This window comes from Engystomops pustulosus, chromosome 1, assembly GCF_040894005.1.
Source record: "Engystomops pustulosus chromosome 1, aEngPut4.maternal, whole genome shotgun sequence".
Taxonomy (NCBI): Eukaryota; Metazoa; Chordata; class Amphibia; order Anura; family Leptodactylidae; genus Engystomops; species Engystomops pustulosus.
In genome coordinates, this window is record NC_092411.1 from 176494926 (window position 1) to 176512044 (window position 17119).

Genomic DNA, 17119 nt, shown 5'->3' on the forward strand with positions numbered 1-17119 from the left:
GGTAGCTAAAACAAAATTAAAAGGAGCTAATGCAAAATAAAGTTTTGTAGCTTATATTTATTTAAGATTTTGTCTTCTTTTGTCTTACCAAAGATTCTGCATTCTTTTACCAAATTAAGTGGAAAAAGTGATGCAAAAGAAACTATCTTCGTTATATTATTACTGACATTTTTATAACCATTCATTTGGATAAGTTTTGATAAGTTGTATACCCCACCTTCCAACAAATTTTGAAGAAGCAATTAGTCAACTTTGACTTTGTTTATTATATGGTTTGTGATTTTTGTCTAGATGTACTCTGCTAGTTTTGACTTGGCTGGCTGACTTTATTTTGTCTCCCCTAATTCCTATTCTTTCCCTTACTCGATGTCCTGTTGGGAGGCATTATTCAGGGCAGTTGTCAATGAGGCACAGATAGTTTGGAAGTTTCGTTTTAGGACTCAGAACTCCTTCCTAGTTCCTGCCCTGATCCTGATACATCATTGAACTTCTGTTCATCATGCTGAAGACAGAATGAAGCAGAGATGTCACAGTGAAAATCATATTAGCCAAAGTGAGTAAAGAAGGAAGCACTCTGCTCTGATTCGATATATTGCAAAGTTTATTGTATTCACTTGTACTATTAATTTATGCAAAGTTTGTTGAAAATTGAGTTACTATTTAAGTTATTTAGTTTGAAAATTCTGTCCCCACACTGCTGTGTGCATAAAGTCTAATGCTTAGTTCAAATTATTTTAAATAGATATGACTTACCATTCTCTTTAATGTAGTGGTTATGGATTTGTAGTACAAAGAGGAACTATTTTGTAAACTAGGATTGTACTGAAGACCTTGTAATTCCAACGTATGTACCACACTGAGGCTCTGTGTTGTTGTTAAATACACTAGAGTAAAAAAACAAAATCTTGAATTTGTTAGCTGGACTACCACTTGTAAAATATACATATATGTGTAGCGTCTGATGCCTCCTAATTAGGACAAGTTAGGACTAATTAGCACAACATCATTGATGCAGCCTCTGTATCAAGAGACTGACAGAAACCACAGGCCAGAATGGAGGAGAAGAAAAGGTTAAGTGTAGGTTATAGTTTTTGTTTTATAACTCCTCCCGCTAAAATGAGTTATTTACTAATCCCAAATTTTATTTAATAAAAATCTGTGTGCACTTACTTATTAATAATCCTGCAGTGACACTGATAGTCGTGCCTCCAAAAAGTATAGAGACCAAACTCCATTTGTAGCATGGTGTGTGCTTGTCCACATCTAAGGCAGGCAATATTTTTGCATGTTGCTGACCTGCCATTGTAACAAATGAGCTGTGAAGAATAAATAAGTGTTATAACTACTTTCATATTCAGTAAACCTCAAAGAGAAAATAAATTACTTATATCTCTGTATGCCAGGATAAAATTGCAGGACCTTACAGCCATTGTTATAGAGATATAAATTCTCCCACTTAAATTTGCTGATCACTTTTTTGCTTGTTTTTTATTAGTATACATTTGCTATGTAATATCTAAGTTTGACTCAAGAACTGAACAAAAGCTAGAAACACTCAAAGGATATCAATTAAGCCATGTATGCTTTGCACCTATAACTGTGTGCCTGGCAAACCAACAATCTCTAAAATGCCTACAACATAGTTAATATCATGGTGTAAATGCCATATACACTCACCGGCCACTTTATTAGGTACACCATGCTAGTAACGGGTTGGACCCCTTTTGCCTTCAGAACTGCCTCAATTCTTCGTGGCATAGATTCAACAAGGTGCTGGAAGCATTCCTCAGAGATTTTGGTCCATATTGACATGATGGCATCACACAGTTGCCGCAGATTTGTCGGCTGCACATCCATGATGCGAATCTCCCGTTCCACCACATCCCAAAAATGCTCTATTGGATTGAGATCTGGTGACTGTGGAGGCCATTTGAGTACAGTGAACTCATTGTCATGTTCAAGAAACCAGTCTGAGATGATTCCAGCTTTATGACATGGCGCATTATCCTGCTGAAAGTAGCCATCAGATGTTAGGTACATTGTGGTCATAAAGGGATGGACATGGTCAGCAACAATACTCAGGTAGGCTGTGGCGTTGCAACGATGCTCAATTGGTACCAAGGGGCCCAAAGAGTACCAAGAAAATATTCCCCACACCATGACACTACCACCACCAAATTCTGACCCTACCATCCGAATGTCGCAGCAGAAATCGAGACTCATCAGACCAGGCAATGTTTTTCCAATCTTCTACTGTCCAATTTTGATAAGCTTGTGCAAATTGTAGCCTCAGTTTCCTGTTTTTAGCTGAAAGGAGTGGCACCCGGTGTGGTCTTCTGCTGCTGTAGCCCATCTGCCTCAAAGTTTGATGTACTGTGCGTTCAGAGATGCTCTTCTGCCTACCTTGGTTGTAACGGGTGGCGATTTGAGTCACTGTTGCCTTTCTATCAGCTCGAACCAGTCTGCCCATTCTCCTCTGACCTCTGACATCAACAAGGCATTCCCGCCCACAGAACTGCCGCTCACTGGATGTTTTTTCTTTTTCGGACCATTCTCTGTAAACCCTAGAGATGATTGTGCGTGAAAATCCCAGTAGATCAGCAGTTTCTGAAATACTCAGACCAGCCCTTCTGGCACCAACAACCATGCCACATTCAAAGGCACTCAAATCACCTTTCTTCCCCATACTGATGCTCGTTTGAACTGCAGGAGATTGTCTTGACCATGTCTACATGCCTAAATGCACTGAGTTGCCGCCATGTGATTGGCTGATTAGAAATTGTTAACGAGCAGTTGGACAGGTGTACCTAATAAAGTGGCCGGTGAGTGTATGTCCTATAGATATCAATATGCACTTTTCTATAGTTCAGTGGAAATAATTTCTTTGACTAAGCCTAGTAAATACATACTCAAGTATAAGCCTAGGGTGTGAAATGCATTATTCACAGCCTCCCATTACTCATTCAATGCCCTGCAGCTTCCCCGTACTCATTATATGCCCTGCAGCAGCCTTCCCCCAATAATAGCTAGTCAGCAGCTAACCAACAGCATACAGGGTTCCTAGTTATATAAAAAAAATTAAGCTCAGTACTTGTCTCCGGCGCTCCCTGCTGCTTCTCTTCTGTCTCGGGGTTCCAGGAAGAGACGGGTACACACACAGTGATATCATCAGGCGGCGACACCGTATCATAGTGTGTGTGCAGGCAGAACGCATGCTACTACACCCTTGCTGCTACACAGGAACCCAGAGAGAAAAGAGTTGCTGCTGGGCTTTTTTTAGCACAAAAACTGTGCAGACAAACTCAGCTTATACTCAAGTATATGCAGTACATATTGATGAAACACAAAAATGGCTTGATCATACAGGGCCATTATGTGGTTACATAATAAACTTTCCAACAAACTTTGCATACATCAACTGTACAAGTGAATACAAGAAACTTATTCAAGCAAATGGCATAATTCTGCCCCCACACCCATTGTTTCATATGACTATATTATTAGTATGTAATGTCTTATTTTGTTTGTATATGTACCCCATGATCTGTGAAGTGCCTGGGAATAAGATCTGTTAGAAAATAAAAATGACATAAAGTCACATACAATAATAGATAAAGTGCCTGGGAATGAGAACTGTTAGAAAATAAAAATGATCATAAAGTCACATACAATAATAGATGAAGGGGCATGTGCACACAAAGGACTACTGATCTTTTGAAAGGTGAAGTACATTCTAAAGAGTTTTTTCCAACATTTAGATTAATTTGTCAAAACCAATTGTTGTGAATTGCCTTTTTAAAGTGCCATAATACAAAACTGGTAAAACTTTTAAAAGGACTGGTGGCCTTCACCCTCTGTAATGAAGATTTTGCTGGCTCCATCACCCTTTTCATCTTCTGCCTGTCTTTCTCTCTCTACCCTTGCCATAGGGTCATATTGCTATAGGGTCTTTTTGCCAGTAAAAATGAAGCAGTAAGTTCTGTATGCATTAACAATTATCACAGAAGCTGAAACTGAACTTTGGTAACTGATATATCTTGATGTAGAATTGTAAACCAGAATGTCTCACATCACAAAACACAGATTAATAGGTGAACTGACAAGGGAACTGACAAGAGCTGGATAAGTATCAAAAATGTAGTCCAATTAATCAGGAATTGGAATGAGGGAACAGTAACTGATTCTGTGGCAATGGAAGGAGCCATAAAGCACTAATAGTAAAAACTGTGTAGTGGACACATTCAAGCAGGGATTTTTAAAGCCTAACAGCCACTTTCCTCTGTATCTGATAATAGAATGGTGTAGCCTAAGAGAGAGCTCTCTAGAAAACAATGAATGTGTGGTCGTAAAAAATGGTAAGTTTACATCAGAGTTAAAAAGCCAATGCAAGTCTTATGGTCTGTACCATAAGGACAATGGAAGATGCAGTCTGGCATGTGTACTGGACACAGACAAAGGAGGCAGAGCTGCCACTTGGGTAAAGCCAATGCTTTTGCAGCCATATCATTCAGTCTGCCAAAACAAAGTGCGTGTACTAGAGCTTTTCCTCCTGCTGGCCATGCTGAAGGGTATGTTATTTTTATTGGGTCTTGGTTGAAGCATCTGCAGATTCAAAGGTGTCTGTAATTAAGCTTTAGTGTTAATCCTGGTTCTTATGACAATCCAACATTTTTAACATTTAAATGTTTAACATATGTTTAACATTTAAATTCAAATGTCACGGAGACCAGAAAAATTGTAGCTGGGTTTACAATTATAAAGTATACAGTTTCAACTTACATACAAATTCAACTTAAGAACAAACCTACAGACCCTATCTTGTACGTAACCCGGGGACTGCCTGTACTCTTAGTGGCATTGTTGAAAGTACCTATGGAGATCTGGCCTGCACTGCATGTCCCTAGTCTCATTAGTTTAGTAATGATGAAGATGCAGGACAGCCTTGCTGGGTCACTAGCATAAAAAGTTACACAGTATAAATATATCCTTTATATATATATATAATATATATATATATATATATATATATATATATATATATATATATATATATATATATATCATGCTAAAGGCTGTGTAGTGACACAACCTAGAAGTTAAGTTTTAATTTGTTAGTGCAATCACTGAAATAAATGATAAAACTTAACTTTTTATTTCCATAATTGTAAAATAGAAAATGCTTTCAGTAAAAATAATCTTATAGGAGATGTAGTGCAAAAGGCCTTACTTATATATTTTACATTTCTACACCAAAGATGATTCAAGAATGAGACTGTGTGTGATAACCTGTCCACAATGACAAAGATAGGTAGCCCATACAGTTCAGTTTGCTGAAAGGTAGAGTTAATTTAGACAAACTGTTGGCCTGACAATGCCAAGTGTAATTGACCCAGAGTGAGAGACTGAGACTTGTTTCACAAGTCTGGACTGAACAACTAAGCTATTTACTTATCCTTGAGAGTGGATAGCTATTAAATACCACTCGGCATAAAGATTCTATTTTTCTATTACAGTACATAATCAATCTGTTTTCTACATAATTTACAACCCACTGTCTTATTCCACACCATTGGCTACCTGCTCCTTAAATGTTAAGATCAACCTTTTCATCACTTCAAGCGGAATATCCCCTCTCACTTTCATCTTGATGTTTAAAAATGATGCTGAAAGCATACTGCAGCCAGGGTGAGAGCAGAAAGGGTTAACACTCACAGCTGTGTAGAAAACAGTAAAGAAGAGAGATCTGTCTTAAATCCTGTAGATAGATTTTCCATAGCAACGTAGAAGTAACATAGTTACTAGGGGGCACTTTACAGCCTGTTACTTTGCAAACCAAGGAGAAATTGTTAATGAAGTACATTAGAAAAGCGTTCCCAACTGTCCCCTCCTCACAGTATCAAAAATCATCTGAAATGATGGTTACTCTTTAAGCTGCAGCATTTGCAACACCCCTGCCAACGTATAGGCAAGGTGGAGTTGTGAATAGCACCCTCTACCTCTCATGATCCATCTGGTGGGCCTGCGTAACTCACCCAGGGGATAATGCAGGGAGAACTGAATGTTATCAGTTGGCTGCATTGTATTGGCTGGAGTGTGAATGGAGAGGTGCTACCACCTGACCAGGGGGAGTATAAATACCCTGGGCAGTGGGAGCACATGGTCTTAGCTGGTCTAAGCTAGTCCAGTCTCCAGAGACAGAGGGAAGAGAGAGTCAGTGTACAGCACACCTTGCAGTCACGGAAACCAATCCCAGGAACTTAGTCAGGAGACTCTAACCCAGAGCTGCAGCTTCCACAGTTTGGACACAGCTCCACCTCAATTATCCCAGCCTGCATATACCATCAGGCTGGTTCATCATTCCTGCGGGACACTCTCCACAGCCACTCCAGTACCAGAATCTGAATCTGCTGTTTGACTGTTCTGGCCCGTTGCCTGCTATCCGTTGTTCAATAAAAAAACGTGAGTTAATTTCCACAATATTGCCTTCATCTTATCCCTGGATATGGCTGTTTACCACCACGAGCTTCCCCATCCATTACCCAGGGACTCATCTTACAGACACTCAGGGATTGCGCTAGGGAGAAACAAGTATTTTAGCCTCTCGCTCCTTATTTCTTGCTGGAGACCTGTCAGGCTGTAGGATAGCCCTCCAGTCCCCATATCAAGCACTGTGACATCAGCATGCCCTAGGCCACAATTGCCCGCCACTCCGGTATTCTGGGCCCTGGTTGCCTCCAGGCCCGAAGAAAAGGCTAGGCCCCGGTGGGGGATGTTGGGGATCTTCTGATTCTCACTGTTTATCAGGATCCGTCTTTGTTCTTCTGGTCTAGTTATAATCCCTCCTCATAAGTGTTCATTCACGTAGTTCTTTTTAGAGCAAATTGTACAACAGTATTCCCCTAAAGATCTTACTAGGCTCCTTACTATTGTATCTCTCCACCATATGAGTCTATAGAATCCTGACTAACGTTTTTGAGGAAGGTAAATAAAATTGAATATTTTAATATTTGAAGATGCTGGATCAAAGTTCACATTTTTCCTATGAATCTTAATCCAGAGATCAAATGGAATTGTTCTGTTGGGGCATAGCAATGGAATTTGATATCAAGGAAGGCAGTCACCTTTATATTTTTCATTTTGTTTTTTTTTAAACAACCCTTTAAATAAAACTATAATTTGGTTATGTTTGAAAGCCTGTGCTTTCTTTTTCATGCATGTGTTAAGGGGACTGAACCTGTTATACCTTAAGAAGAAAAAAGGCCCTGTTTACGATGTAAAATGGCAAAGGCGCTGAACATAGGTGTACAATAGAGCCTTTGTTTGATTTTCATTCTACCTTTGCTGTCCAGTGGAAATACCTAAATTCCAGACTTCTCCTCCCTCTGCTGATTTTATCACAGAGCGAGAAAAAGGCGGTGGTGAGGGTCATAGCAGATGCACCATTTCTTGGGAAACAGGTTGAGGCTGCGGGGGGTGAAAACTAACTACGCACTGCAGTGGGAGCACAATTTTAAACTATTATGTTCTTCTTGACAGCCACAAAGATGTATCTTCGTGTGACAACAAATTGTTGTTGTTTTTGCCTTGCTTTGTATCAAGGTTGGACTTGATGGACCTGCATCTCTTTTCAACCTTATCTACTAAAATACTATGACAATATAAAAAATAATTGAATAAGAGGATTCAATGAGAGGAAGAGATTTAAATGATTCATTTGTTTGTGGTTGAACAGAAATGCCACTGTGGCCAGAAGGTAGCTAGATGAGACAACTTTCTTTTCATTTATGTGATTGTTGGGGTCCCAATGGTCAGCACCCCAACTGATCATTATGGCACACCCTAGTGATATGCTGCAATAACATTATTACCATAACCCTTTAACGATGCATTTGTTGAAAGTTTATTTTGGGTTTTCTACATGTAGTGTTCCTTAAACAGACGAAGCGGTCCAGTGCTGTCATCATTATTGCTAAGGTCTTTTGTCACAAATGTTCCTGGACACATTTAAAAGCATTCCTAAGATCCACCTGTTTATTCAGGATTATGAGTGTACCTAGGGACATCTGAACATGTTAATCCTTGTACATCTTGTTCATTTTAATTGCTGCAAAGAAAGTTCAGTTCTAAGTGAAAGGTATACATTATTACACACTGTGACAAATAAGTGACATTATATAAAGGACAAGAACATTGTGATAGATAAACAGATTAACACATGAGAAGAAAAATCAATGATACTATAATGTTAAATTACCCCCTTGATGCTATAGATTTAATGAGAAAGTCTCTTCTTGTCAAGTACACCGAATGATGAATTCCAAAATAAATAGGAATGATCTTAACCAGCTCTCAATTCCAAACTGTAGACTTGGAGGACTCAGAGTAAGTAAAGTAGAATTCTACTTATGCCCTGTTTATAAGGCCACACCAGTCTTAGACACCAGGCTGAAGCTTCAGGCAAGATGATGCAACTGTGCAAGACTGAATCGGGAAGCAGGCTGCTGAGTTGCAAATTGTCAAGCATCTATTAACCCCTGAGAACCAGTCTCATTTCCACTTTGAGGACCAATAACATTTTTCATATCAAACACGTGTCAATATATGCTGTAATAACCTGGGAATACTTTAAACTACTTTAGAGATTTTGAGATCTTTTTTTTTTGTGAAATATTCTCAAAATATATTTAGCGTTTATGAAAAAAATTCTAAAATGTGTAATGCTTTGCTTATATTGCCATTATTTAAGTTATTTTATTAAGACATGAAAAAAATGATACTATAGATCAACCATCAAGAGTCATCCAGAAAATGTTTATACGAGTTGCACCTCATACCCTACCTCACAAAGATATATGGTATAAAAGATACTTGTTGAAATGTGAAGAAACAGGCATTTTTAAAGGGGTTTGCCCATGAAAGAAAATTCTCACATTTCTATCCCCTAGTGATTTTTACACAATAAAGATCATTTTTAACCCCTTACTTTACAATTTTACTGATTTTTATCTCTAGCCTATCACTCCCTAGGCGGGTCAGTGTAAGATTCTCTAAGCAGACACATTATGATCCCTCTAGTGCTGTAAGATGCTGTGTGCTGACAATGTGCTTAGATTATCAGGGTACAGGTTTATATTCACTTTCATTTAGCTTCTGAACATTCACTAGTATCAGATGAGATGAGATAGATTGGAGATGCTGAGTTCCATGAGAGGCATATAACACACAATGAAATTCTCAGCTCTGCTACAGACCTTATCTCTCTGTAGCTTGTAGCTTTACTCTTCTCATGCTCCTTGCTAGTATGAAGTCTACAAATGGCAGTAATACAAATGGCTTTTCAAATGGACTAGACCAATTCACTTAAAACATAGGGCCACTATAATTCAGTTTCTAATTGTGATAAGGTCAAAAATTTCCTGCTATTGTAGGAAATATTGCTATCATGAACTCTCACGCTGAGTTCAGTTCTGTTCTCAGAGCGTCTGGGTAGAAGTACACAATGCGAGTTTGATGCAAGTTAGTTCCATCAGACTTGCTCATATGTTTTAGGCGTTAAATACTTGCGCTCAAGGCATTTTTCAAGGGGTGTGGGGATTTTCTTTAAACTAATTTTTATTTAATTTTATGGTATACATATCAAGACTGGGTGTGGGGAATATTTTAAAATAACAGATGTTCAAAAGACTCAATTCCAGACTTTGCTTATACAAGGCCTAAATTGGTGACCTTCACAGCATTTGTTGACAATTGCGTTGGCTTTCAATAAGTCAATATGTAATAGCTGGCACAAAGTAAAAAATATTATTATACTACAAATACATTCTTTTAGTACCCAATGGGGAACATTTACTAAGGGACTTGCACCAGTTTTTTCTCAGACTTTCCACGTTCTTTTATGTGCAAACTGCTTGTGCAATTATTTGAGAAGTGTCAGCGCCACATATGTGTCTCACGCCAATCATTTGTGTTATGGCTCCACTATACCCGACGGTGCACAAATTTCTGCACATAAAGGGGCGTGTCCATGCACAGTCAGAGTGCACCATATTTATCATATGGAGTCTGACAAAAGTGTGTTGCATGCCCCATGTTAAAGGAGCTCCAAAAAAAAGGTGGTGCACTTTGTCGGACCTGTGTAGGGAGCACCAGATTCAGGCACAACGTCTCTGCGTTCATAAATCTGGCGCCTTGTGCACATTACAAAGGCAAACTTACTAAATCCGCCCCAAAGTGTTGTGCCCACTTTGTGACTTTTACAAATTTTAGGAAATTTATAGAAATACTAAAAGACAAACCATGTGCAAAATAAGGCTTTATTTGATAATGTACACTGCATTAGCAGGCAAATACAAAGGCTCTTAGATGGAATAAAAATGTAACTGTTCAGATATGATCACTAAATATGTGCATCCCATGACATACATGTACATCGAGGTGTGTGAAGGGTTGAGTAAGGCATTAGTAATATCTAAATATATAAAGATTATGTGCAGTTCTTCCTCCTGTTATCCTGGAGCTCACACTACTTGGCTAGCTACCTACAAAAGGCACATTTCTATCTATCTAGGTATCTTTTGCAGTTGGGAAGGAACTTTTCTCCTCTATTGGGGCAAACGGCAGAAGCCCTATGGGTTTTTTAGTTTACCTCTAGGAAATAGGTTGGACCTGCATCTATATTACGCCCTATATACTGTAATTCTATGATTCATATCTCTAATAACTGTACTATAAATCTATATCTATATATATATTTCACTCTATCTACCCAGCAAAAAAATAAGAAACGCCAGTAAATGCTTTAAAATAAGAGAGAAAGAGCAAATACAGAGAGCAAACTCATTTCAGCAAGAGTATTGAAAAAAATGAGTAATTTTTTCGGGAGTTGGGGGAACAGTTGAGAGGATGGTATGTAATGTGGTGCAGAGGGAAATCTAAAATTGTCCCTCTTTTTGCATTCACAGATTTCTTATAAAATAAAGACTCTCATGTTAAATAGAACATGCTTGCATAAGTAACCTATTGTATGATAAACTTTTTGGGTATTGTAATCTACTTATGACTTTGGTTGCCAGTCAAACTCTATTGTGTACACTGGTCTCTTGAACTGTATAAAGTAGTTTACCTGCATTTAATCTAATGTTTGTAATGTGATCTACATGAACTACATTATTGTTTTATTGTACCCCAAAATAGCATTTGACCTAGCAGCTGATGCTATTTGCCACTGTTAAAAATTATTTGCCTTTTCTCTGTTAATTTTCATACAGTAACAGTTATAGTAAGCATATTCTTATGTGTCCGGTATATCATTTACATAGTTTTGTAACATTGTCCACTTTGGTTCGTCAGTCTTTCGAGTGCATTTTAAAGCCCCTTCTTCTGACCCTGGGGCACATGTATAAAACTTTTTCTTAGCCTTTTTCTTTATTTTTTGTGACTTCAAGCTATCTGTGTTGATTTGAGACTTTCTTTTAGCACCTAATGGCTAATTCAGATGGACATTTTTAAGGTCCATATGCTTCAGGGACCCATTGATTCCTATGGGTCTGTTCATACATCATTTTTTTCAGGTATGTGCAGACAATGATAATAAAAATTTGCAGCATGAACTACAGTCCTCCATAGAAGTCAATGGATTCACAAAAAAGATGGAACACGGATGACATCTGTAAGCTCACTGCAAACAATTTTAAGGTAGTACGCAAAAAAAAAGAAGTTATGGCCCATAAACTGCCACTTATGAAAAATTCACTAAAAATGCCCGGTCATTGGAACCTTTTCAGGCTGTGTCACTAAAGTTGCAAAGTCCTTGAGACAGTTCACTGGTTTTGCCCATCCTGAGATGTATTTCGTGTGGAAATGAAAAACTTTTTTATAGCCATCAGTTGAACCAACTAATATTATTTCCACTAAGTTGTAGGATTTCTCCCTAGATTTCTGGGGTCATGAATTTCCTGTTTTTTGAGTTTCCTGAGTTTCTTGAGTTTTTTGCACCCCTTGTTCTTCATGGGTTCAATACTTTTTCCCTATGTCACCACTGATTACACATATTATTTCAAGATATGTTTACGTTGTATAATGCAGATCTCCTATTAACAAACTGATACAGCTTCCCAAACAAAATATCTTGTTGTTATGTGTACTTGAAAAAAATATACCCTCACTCTGCTGTTTGCAGTAAAAAGTTTGCGAAGTTTGCAACTTTTGATGGCGTTTTCATTGCTATAATTTTTAGGACTGTGCGACCTTTTGATCACTTTTTATAGATTTTTTTCTATTTTTCAAAATGTCAAAAAATGCCATTTGCAATTTTCCGTTACGAGGTTAAACACAGTGAAAATCCGTTAGTATATTTTCATAGATCGGGCATTTTCGGACGCGGTGATACCTAATGTGTTTATTATTTTTACTGTTTATTTATATTTATATCAGTTCTAGGGAAAGGGGGAAGATTTGAATTTTTATGTTTTTTTATATACATTTTTTGCTTTAACTTTTTTTTATTTATTTATTTTTTTTTACTATTTTTCGGACTCCCTAGTAAAAAGGGTGTAACTTTACACATCCCTTAAGGATAAGTAAGGTTAATTAGCCGTCCTGAGGTTTCTTGAGGTGGAGGGAGGAGGATGGTTAACTGATCGCGGGTGGTAGCAAAGGGCGTTTGTTTCATTATGAAGCAAACGCCCGGTGAGTATGAAGAGGGCTCAGCCAGTGAGCCCTCTTCATACTCCCCCATGCGCAACAAGACGTACATGACAGAAGCCTTAATATTAAGATTGTAACATTAGAACTGAATGCTGGAAAGAAATATGACCTAGTGGGGTTGGCACTTCTAGAACTAGTTTTCATGGGGTTTTCCAGGTAATATAAAAAAAAAAATCAACCCCTCCCTCCCAAAACACACAAAAACAGCCACAAATTCCCAAGATAGTGCTGCTGGCACTTAAATGGTTAATAGATCAGAGCAATACATTCACAATATACTGCAATACGGTAGTAATATATATGGTATGCACACTCAGACCCTCTAGGGTTCAAGTACTCTAGGGGGCCTAAAAATCACCTTCTTTCACAACATGTGATGTAACTGTACATCACATGTCAGTTAAGGATGAATGGAGAAGGCTCAGGGGATGAGCTCTCTCTTTACATCACTGGTAATAGCTGCATTATTTAGGTAACACCATCGACTAACACCAACCCACAACTGGGGGCTGACCAAATGCTATAACAGCCTGGACACTTACCAAAATTCCAAATCTATCAGAATAAAAAAAAAAGTTTATTCAAGGCCGAAAAATGCACCCAAATGTCTGAATCCAATGATCAAAGGGTCATATAGTCCCTTTATTGGTAGTAATAAAAATATCAGCTCATTAAAAAAAAACCTAACACAACTCTGTACATCGAAGTATGAAAAAGTTATTGAAGTCAGAATCTAGAAAAACAATTTTTTTTGTACAATTTTTTTTTTAAACAATTAAAATACTATAATAAAGATAAAGGCGGGGGTGTGTTAATTTCACAGCATTTGGTACAACATGGGATATTAAATACTGACACTAGGAACTACAATTTATCCCACAGATAACAAGCCCTCTTAGAGCTCCATATGCAGCGTGACATGGTGTGGAAGAGAGTGAGAGGGACAGAGGAGGGGATGATGCTGGTAGTAGTAGCAAACTCTGTAGGGTTTTAGGCTACTTTTCAATGTGTGTAAAGCTCTGAGCTCTGGGTTGAGATGATACAATGAGTTGCAGAGTAAGAATGATGAGGTGGGCATGTGGGCTTCCACAGGAACTGACTACTCTCTGGCACTTCCCTGTAATTAATATCTCTCTTCTAGGGGCCAGTGTAGAGGTTTTAGGGGGTTGCACCAATGTTTGTGGTGGTCAGTGGTTTGGACCTGTAGTTCCCCCGGGAACTCCTTATACCACTGTCTGCCAAGATGGCACTTGTTGATAGTGAGGTGCGGATATACCAGACAACAGAGAGCAATAGATCTTTTACTGATAACTTAAAGGCACTTTTACAGTCCAGTTACATACAGATCTTAATACTGGTGGTCTTGAATGAGTTACTGTGCTTGTGGGTGGAGAGATAAATGGCTTTCTGAAACCACAGTTTATTACTACAAATGGGAGGTTGGTCAGCCCTGTAATCCTAACTATCCCAATGGTGATTGAGTCTTTTCCCTTCTTGTGAAATAGGGAGCTTTCTGCTTAAGTATCTAGGCCAAGCCAAAAGCTACTACGTGAGGTTCCTAGAAAAATCCAAAGGTCCTTTCCCTTGGAATTCAGTAAGATATGGTGCAGAAGACTAAGTTACAGATAGCAAAAGAGGAACTCCAGCAACACGCAAGGTGTCTTCGGATAAAAACTTGTATTCTTTATTGTAATCCAATTTCAAGCATCCATACTGGAAGTGCAGTGGTAAAATTGATCAATGCATTTCGACGGAAACTGTCTTAATCATAATCTAATGTGTATGCAAACACCTAAGTATTTAAACTAACCGCCTTGTGCAAAAATAAAGGGTTGGACCTTATTAGTGTATGGCGAGACTAAGACCCTACATATTGATTAATGGCATAACAGCTATGCATCTTCTTTTATTAGGATTGCATACATGTACATACACTCACCGGCCACTTTATTAGGTACACCATGCTAGTAACGGGTTGGACCCCCTTTTGCCTTCAGAACTGCCTCAATTCTTCGTGGCATAGATTCAACAAGGTGCTGGAAGCATTCCTCAGAGATTTTGGTCCATATTGACATGATGGCATCACACAGTTGCTGCAGATTTGTCGGCTGCATATCCATGATGCGAATCTCCCGTTCCACCACATCCCAAAGATGCTCTATTGGATTGAGATCTGGTGACTGTGGAGGCCATTTGAGTACAGTGAACTCATTGTCATGTTCAAGAAACCAGTCTGAGATGATTCCAGCTTTATTCTGCTGAAAGTAGTCATCAGATGTTGGGTACATTGTGGTCATAAAGGGATGGACATGGTCAGCAACAATACTCAGGTAGGCTGTGGCGTTGCAACGATGCTCAATTGGTACCAAGGGGCCCAAAGAGTGCCAAGAAAATATTCCCCACACCATGACACCACCACCACCAGCCTGAACCGTTGATACAAGGCAGGATGGATCCATGCTTTCATGTTGTTGACGCCAAATTCTGACCCTACCATCCGAATGTCGCAGCAGAAATCAAGACTTATCAGACCAGGCAATGTTTTTCCAATCTTCTACTGTCCAATTTCGATGAGCTTGTAGCCTCAGTTTCCTGTTCTTAGCTGAAAGGAGTGGCACCCGGTGTGGTCTTCTGCTGCTGTAGCCCATCTGCCTCAAAGTTCGACGTACTGTGCGTTCAGAGATGCTCTTCTGCCTACCTTGGTTGTAACGGGTGGCGATTTGAGTCACTGTTGCCTTTCTATCAGCTCGAACCAGTCTGCCCATTCTCCTCTGACCTTTGGCATCAACAAGTCATTTCCGCCCACAGAACTGCCGCTCACTGGATGTTTTTTCTTTTTCGGACCATTCTCTGTAAACCCTAGAGATGGTTGTGCGTGAAAATCCCAGTAGATCAGCAGTTTCTGAAATACTCAGACCAGCCCTTCTGGCACCAACAACCATGCCACGTTCAAAGGCACTTAAATCACCTTTTTTTCCCCATACTGATGGTCGGTTTGAACTGCCGGAGATTGTCTTGACCATGTCTACATGCCTAAATGCACTGAGTTGCCACCATGTGATTGGCTGATTAGAAATTAAGTGTTAACGAGCAGTTGGACAGGTGTACCTAATAAAGTGGCCGGTGAGTGTATATTACATGTATGCAATTATTTCTAGATTATATAGTCATGCTATTATTTTTTGTGATTTGTGTTGCTAATATACTTTTTATGTCAGATTTGCATATGTTATATTACAATTCCGTTTCATTAGATACTGGTAGTAGTTTATTAGGTCATGTTGATAGTTCATGTTGATATATTCCCTTTGTCCCAATGGGCAGATGACAATCTGTCTACAAACTGTAAAACTCTATTTATACAGATCATGTCACCTTTACTGCATACACATCTCCTCTAAGTCAAATAGGATATGTAGAATAGACCTTTGTGGCAAGTGATTGCCCAACAAATCAGGTCCAAATATGATTGCCATATGATGAATTTTTGTGTCCAATTTTATATCACAACATGGGCCCATCAATGTATCTTGTGGAAAGCTGCTTAGCCAAACCACCCCTGGCTATCAGAGATTTATTGAATACTGATTTATCCTATTGAATCTTTATTAAAAACTGTTTAATATAAACATCTCACATGGCAATAGTTCTTTAGCACAGTGTTTCTTAAGAAACAACCCATACCTTGTAATACAGTTTATGAATAAGATATTCTTTAGAGCCTGTATGAGGCTTTACTATTTTTTCCACATTATAGACTGCAGTATGCTTTAGTATTTACACTTTGTTTAGCTAATTGATAGCATTAAGTATATAACTAAAATCATTTTGGAAAGGTGGGCACCCCGCATGCATCTTCAACTAGAGAAAATACAAAGAAGTCATTGAAAGCTAACAACACTGGTGTACACAAAGGGACACTTATAAGATAAAGTTCTGCCCTATACTTTTACAGAATAAATGACTCCCACATGTGATGACAGAGGCAGACGAAACGTCTAAAGGACTGGGAATGCATACAATCAAGGCACTTTTACTTATGATGACTGCCTTTTCCACCACTGCTGTTTCATGAACCTCTTAAATAAATATCTATTGGTAGGTCATTTATGCGGCCTGACCCCTTTGTCATGAGGCTAGGACACAGCTCCTGTGTGTCTGTGTCTCAGCTATGTGTTTGAAATAAAAGCTATTTTCAGATAAAAAGGGGACCTTGAAGCTAAATATCAGCAGACAAAGGGATGAGGCAGGATCTGTTGCTGCCATATTATAATCTCGATCCTTTCAGGAACAAATGCTTTTGTGTGAAAACAGACAGAGAACTGAAACCCATGGGAACTCCTCCTTTGCAGGATAATTTAACCATTGCAGCTATTAGAACAATTTGCTAGTGAAATAAGAGTATAAATGTCTA

General features: G+C 38.7%; 2 protein-coding genes across 2 annotated transcripts in view; one reads left to right on the forward strand and one right to left on the reverse strand.

Moving 5' to 3' along the window:
* LSM7 (LSM7 homolog, U6 small nuclear RNA and mRNA degradation associated) overlaps window positions 1-17119 on the forward strand; it is a 528664-nt gene that overhangs the window by 444669 nt on the left and 66876 nt on the right. The window lies entirely within an intron of this gene.
* Window positions 1-17119, reverse strand: part of TMPRSS9 (transmembrane serine protease 9) — a 91279-nt gene that overhangs the window by 56433 nt on the left and 17727 nt on the right. Inside the window, exons 2-3 of the mRNA XM_072113927.1 lie at window positions 1171-1316; window positions 754-884 (exon numbers count right to left, since the gene is read on the reverse strand). Coding sequence (XP_071970028.1) covers window positions 754-884; window positions 1171-1303 — 264 coding nt within the window. The 5' untranslated portion in view covers window positions 1304-1316. The remainder of the gene's footprint in view (window positions 1-753; window positions 885-1170; window positions 1317-17119) is intronic.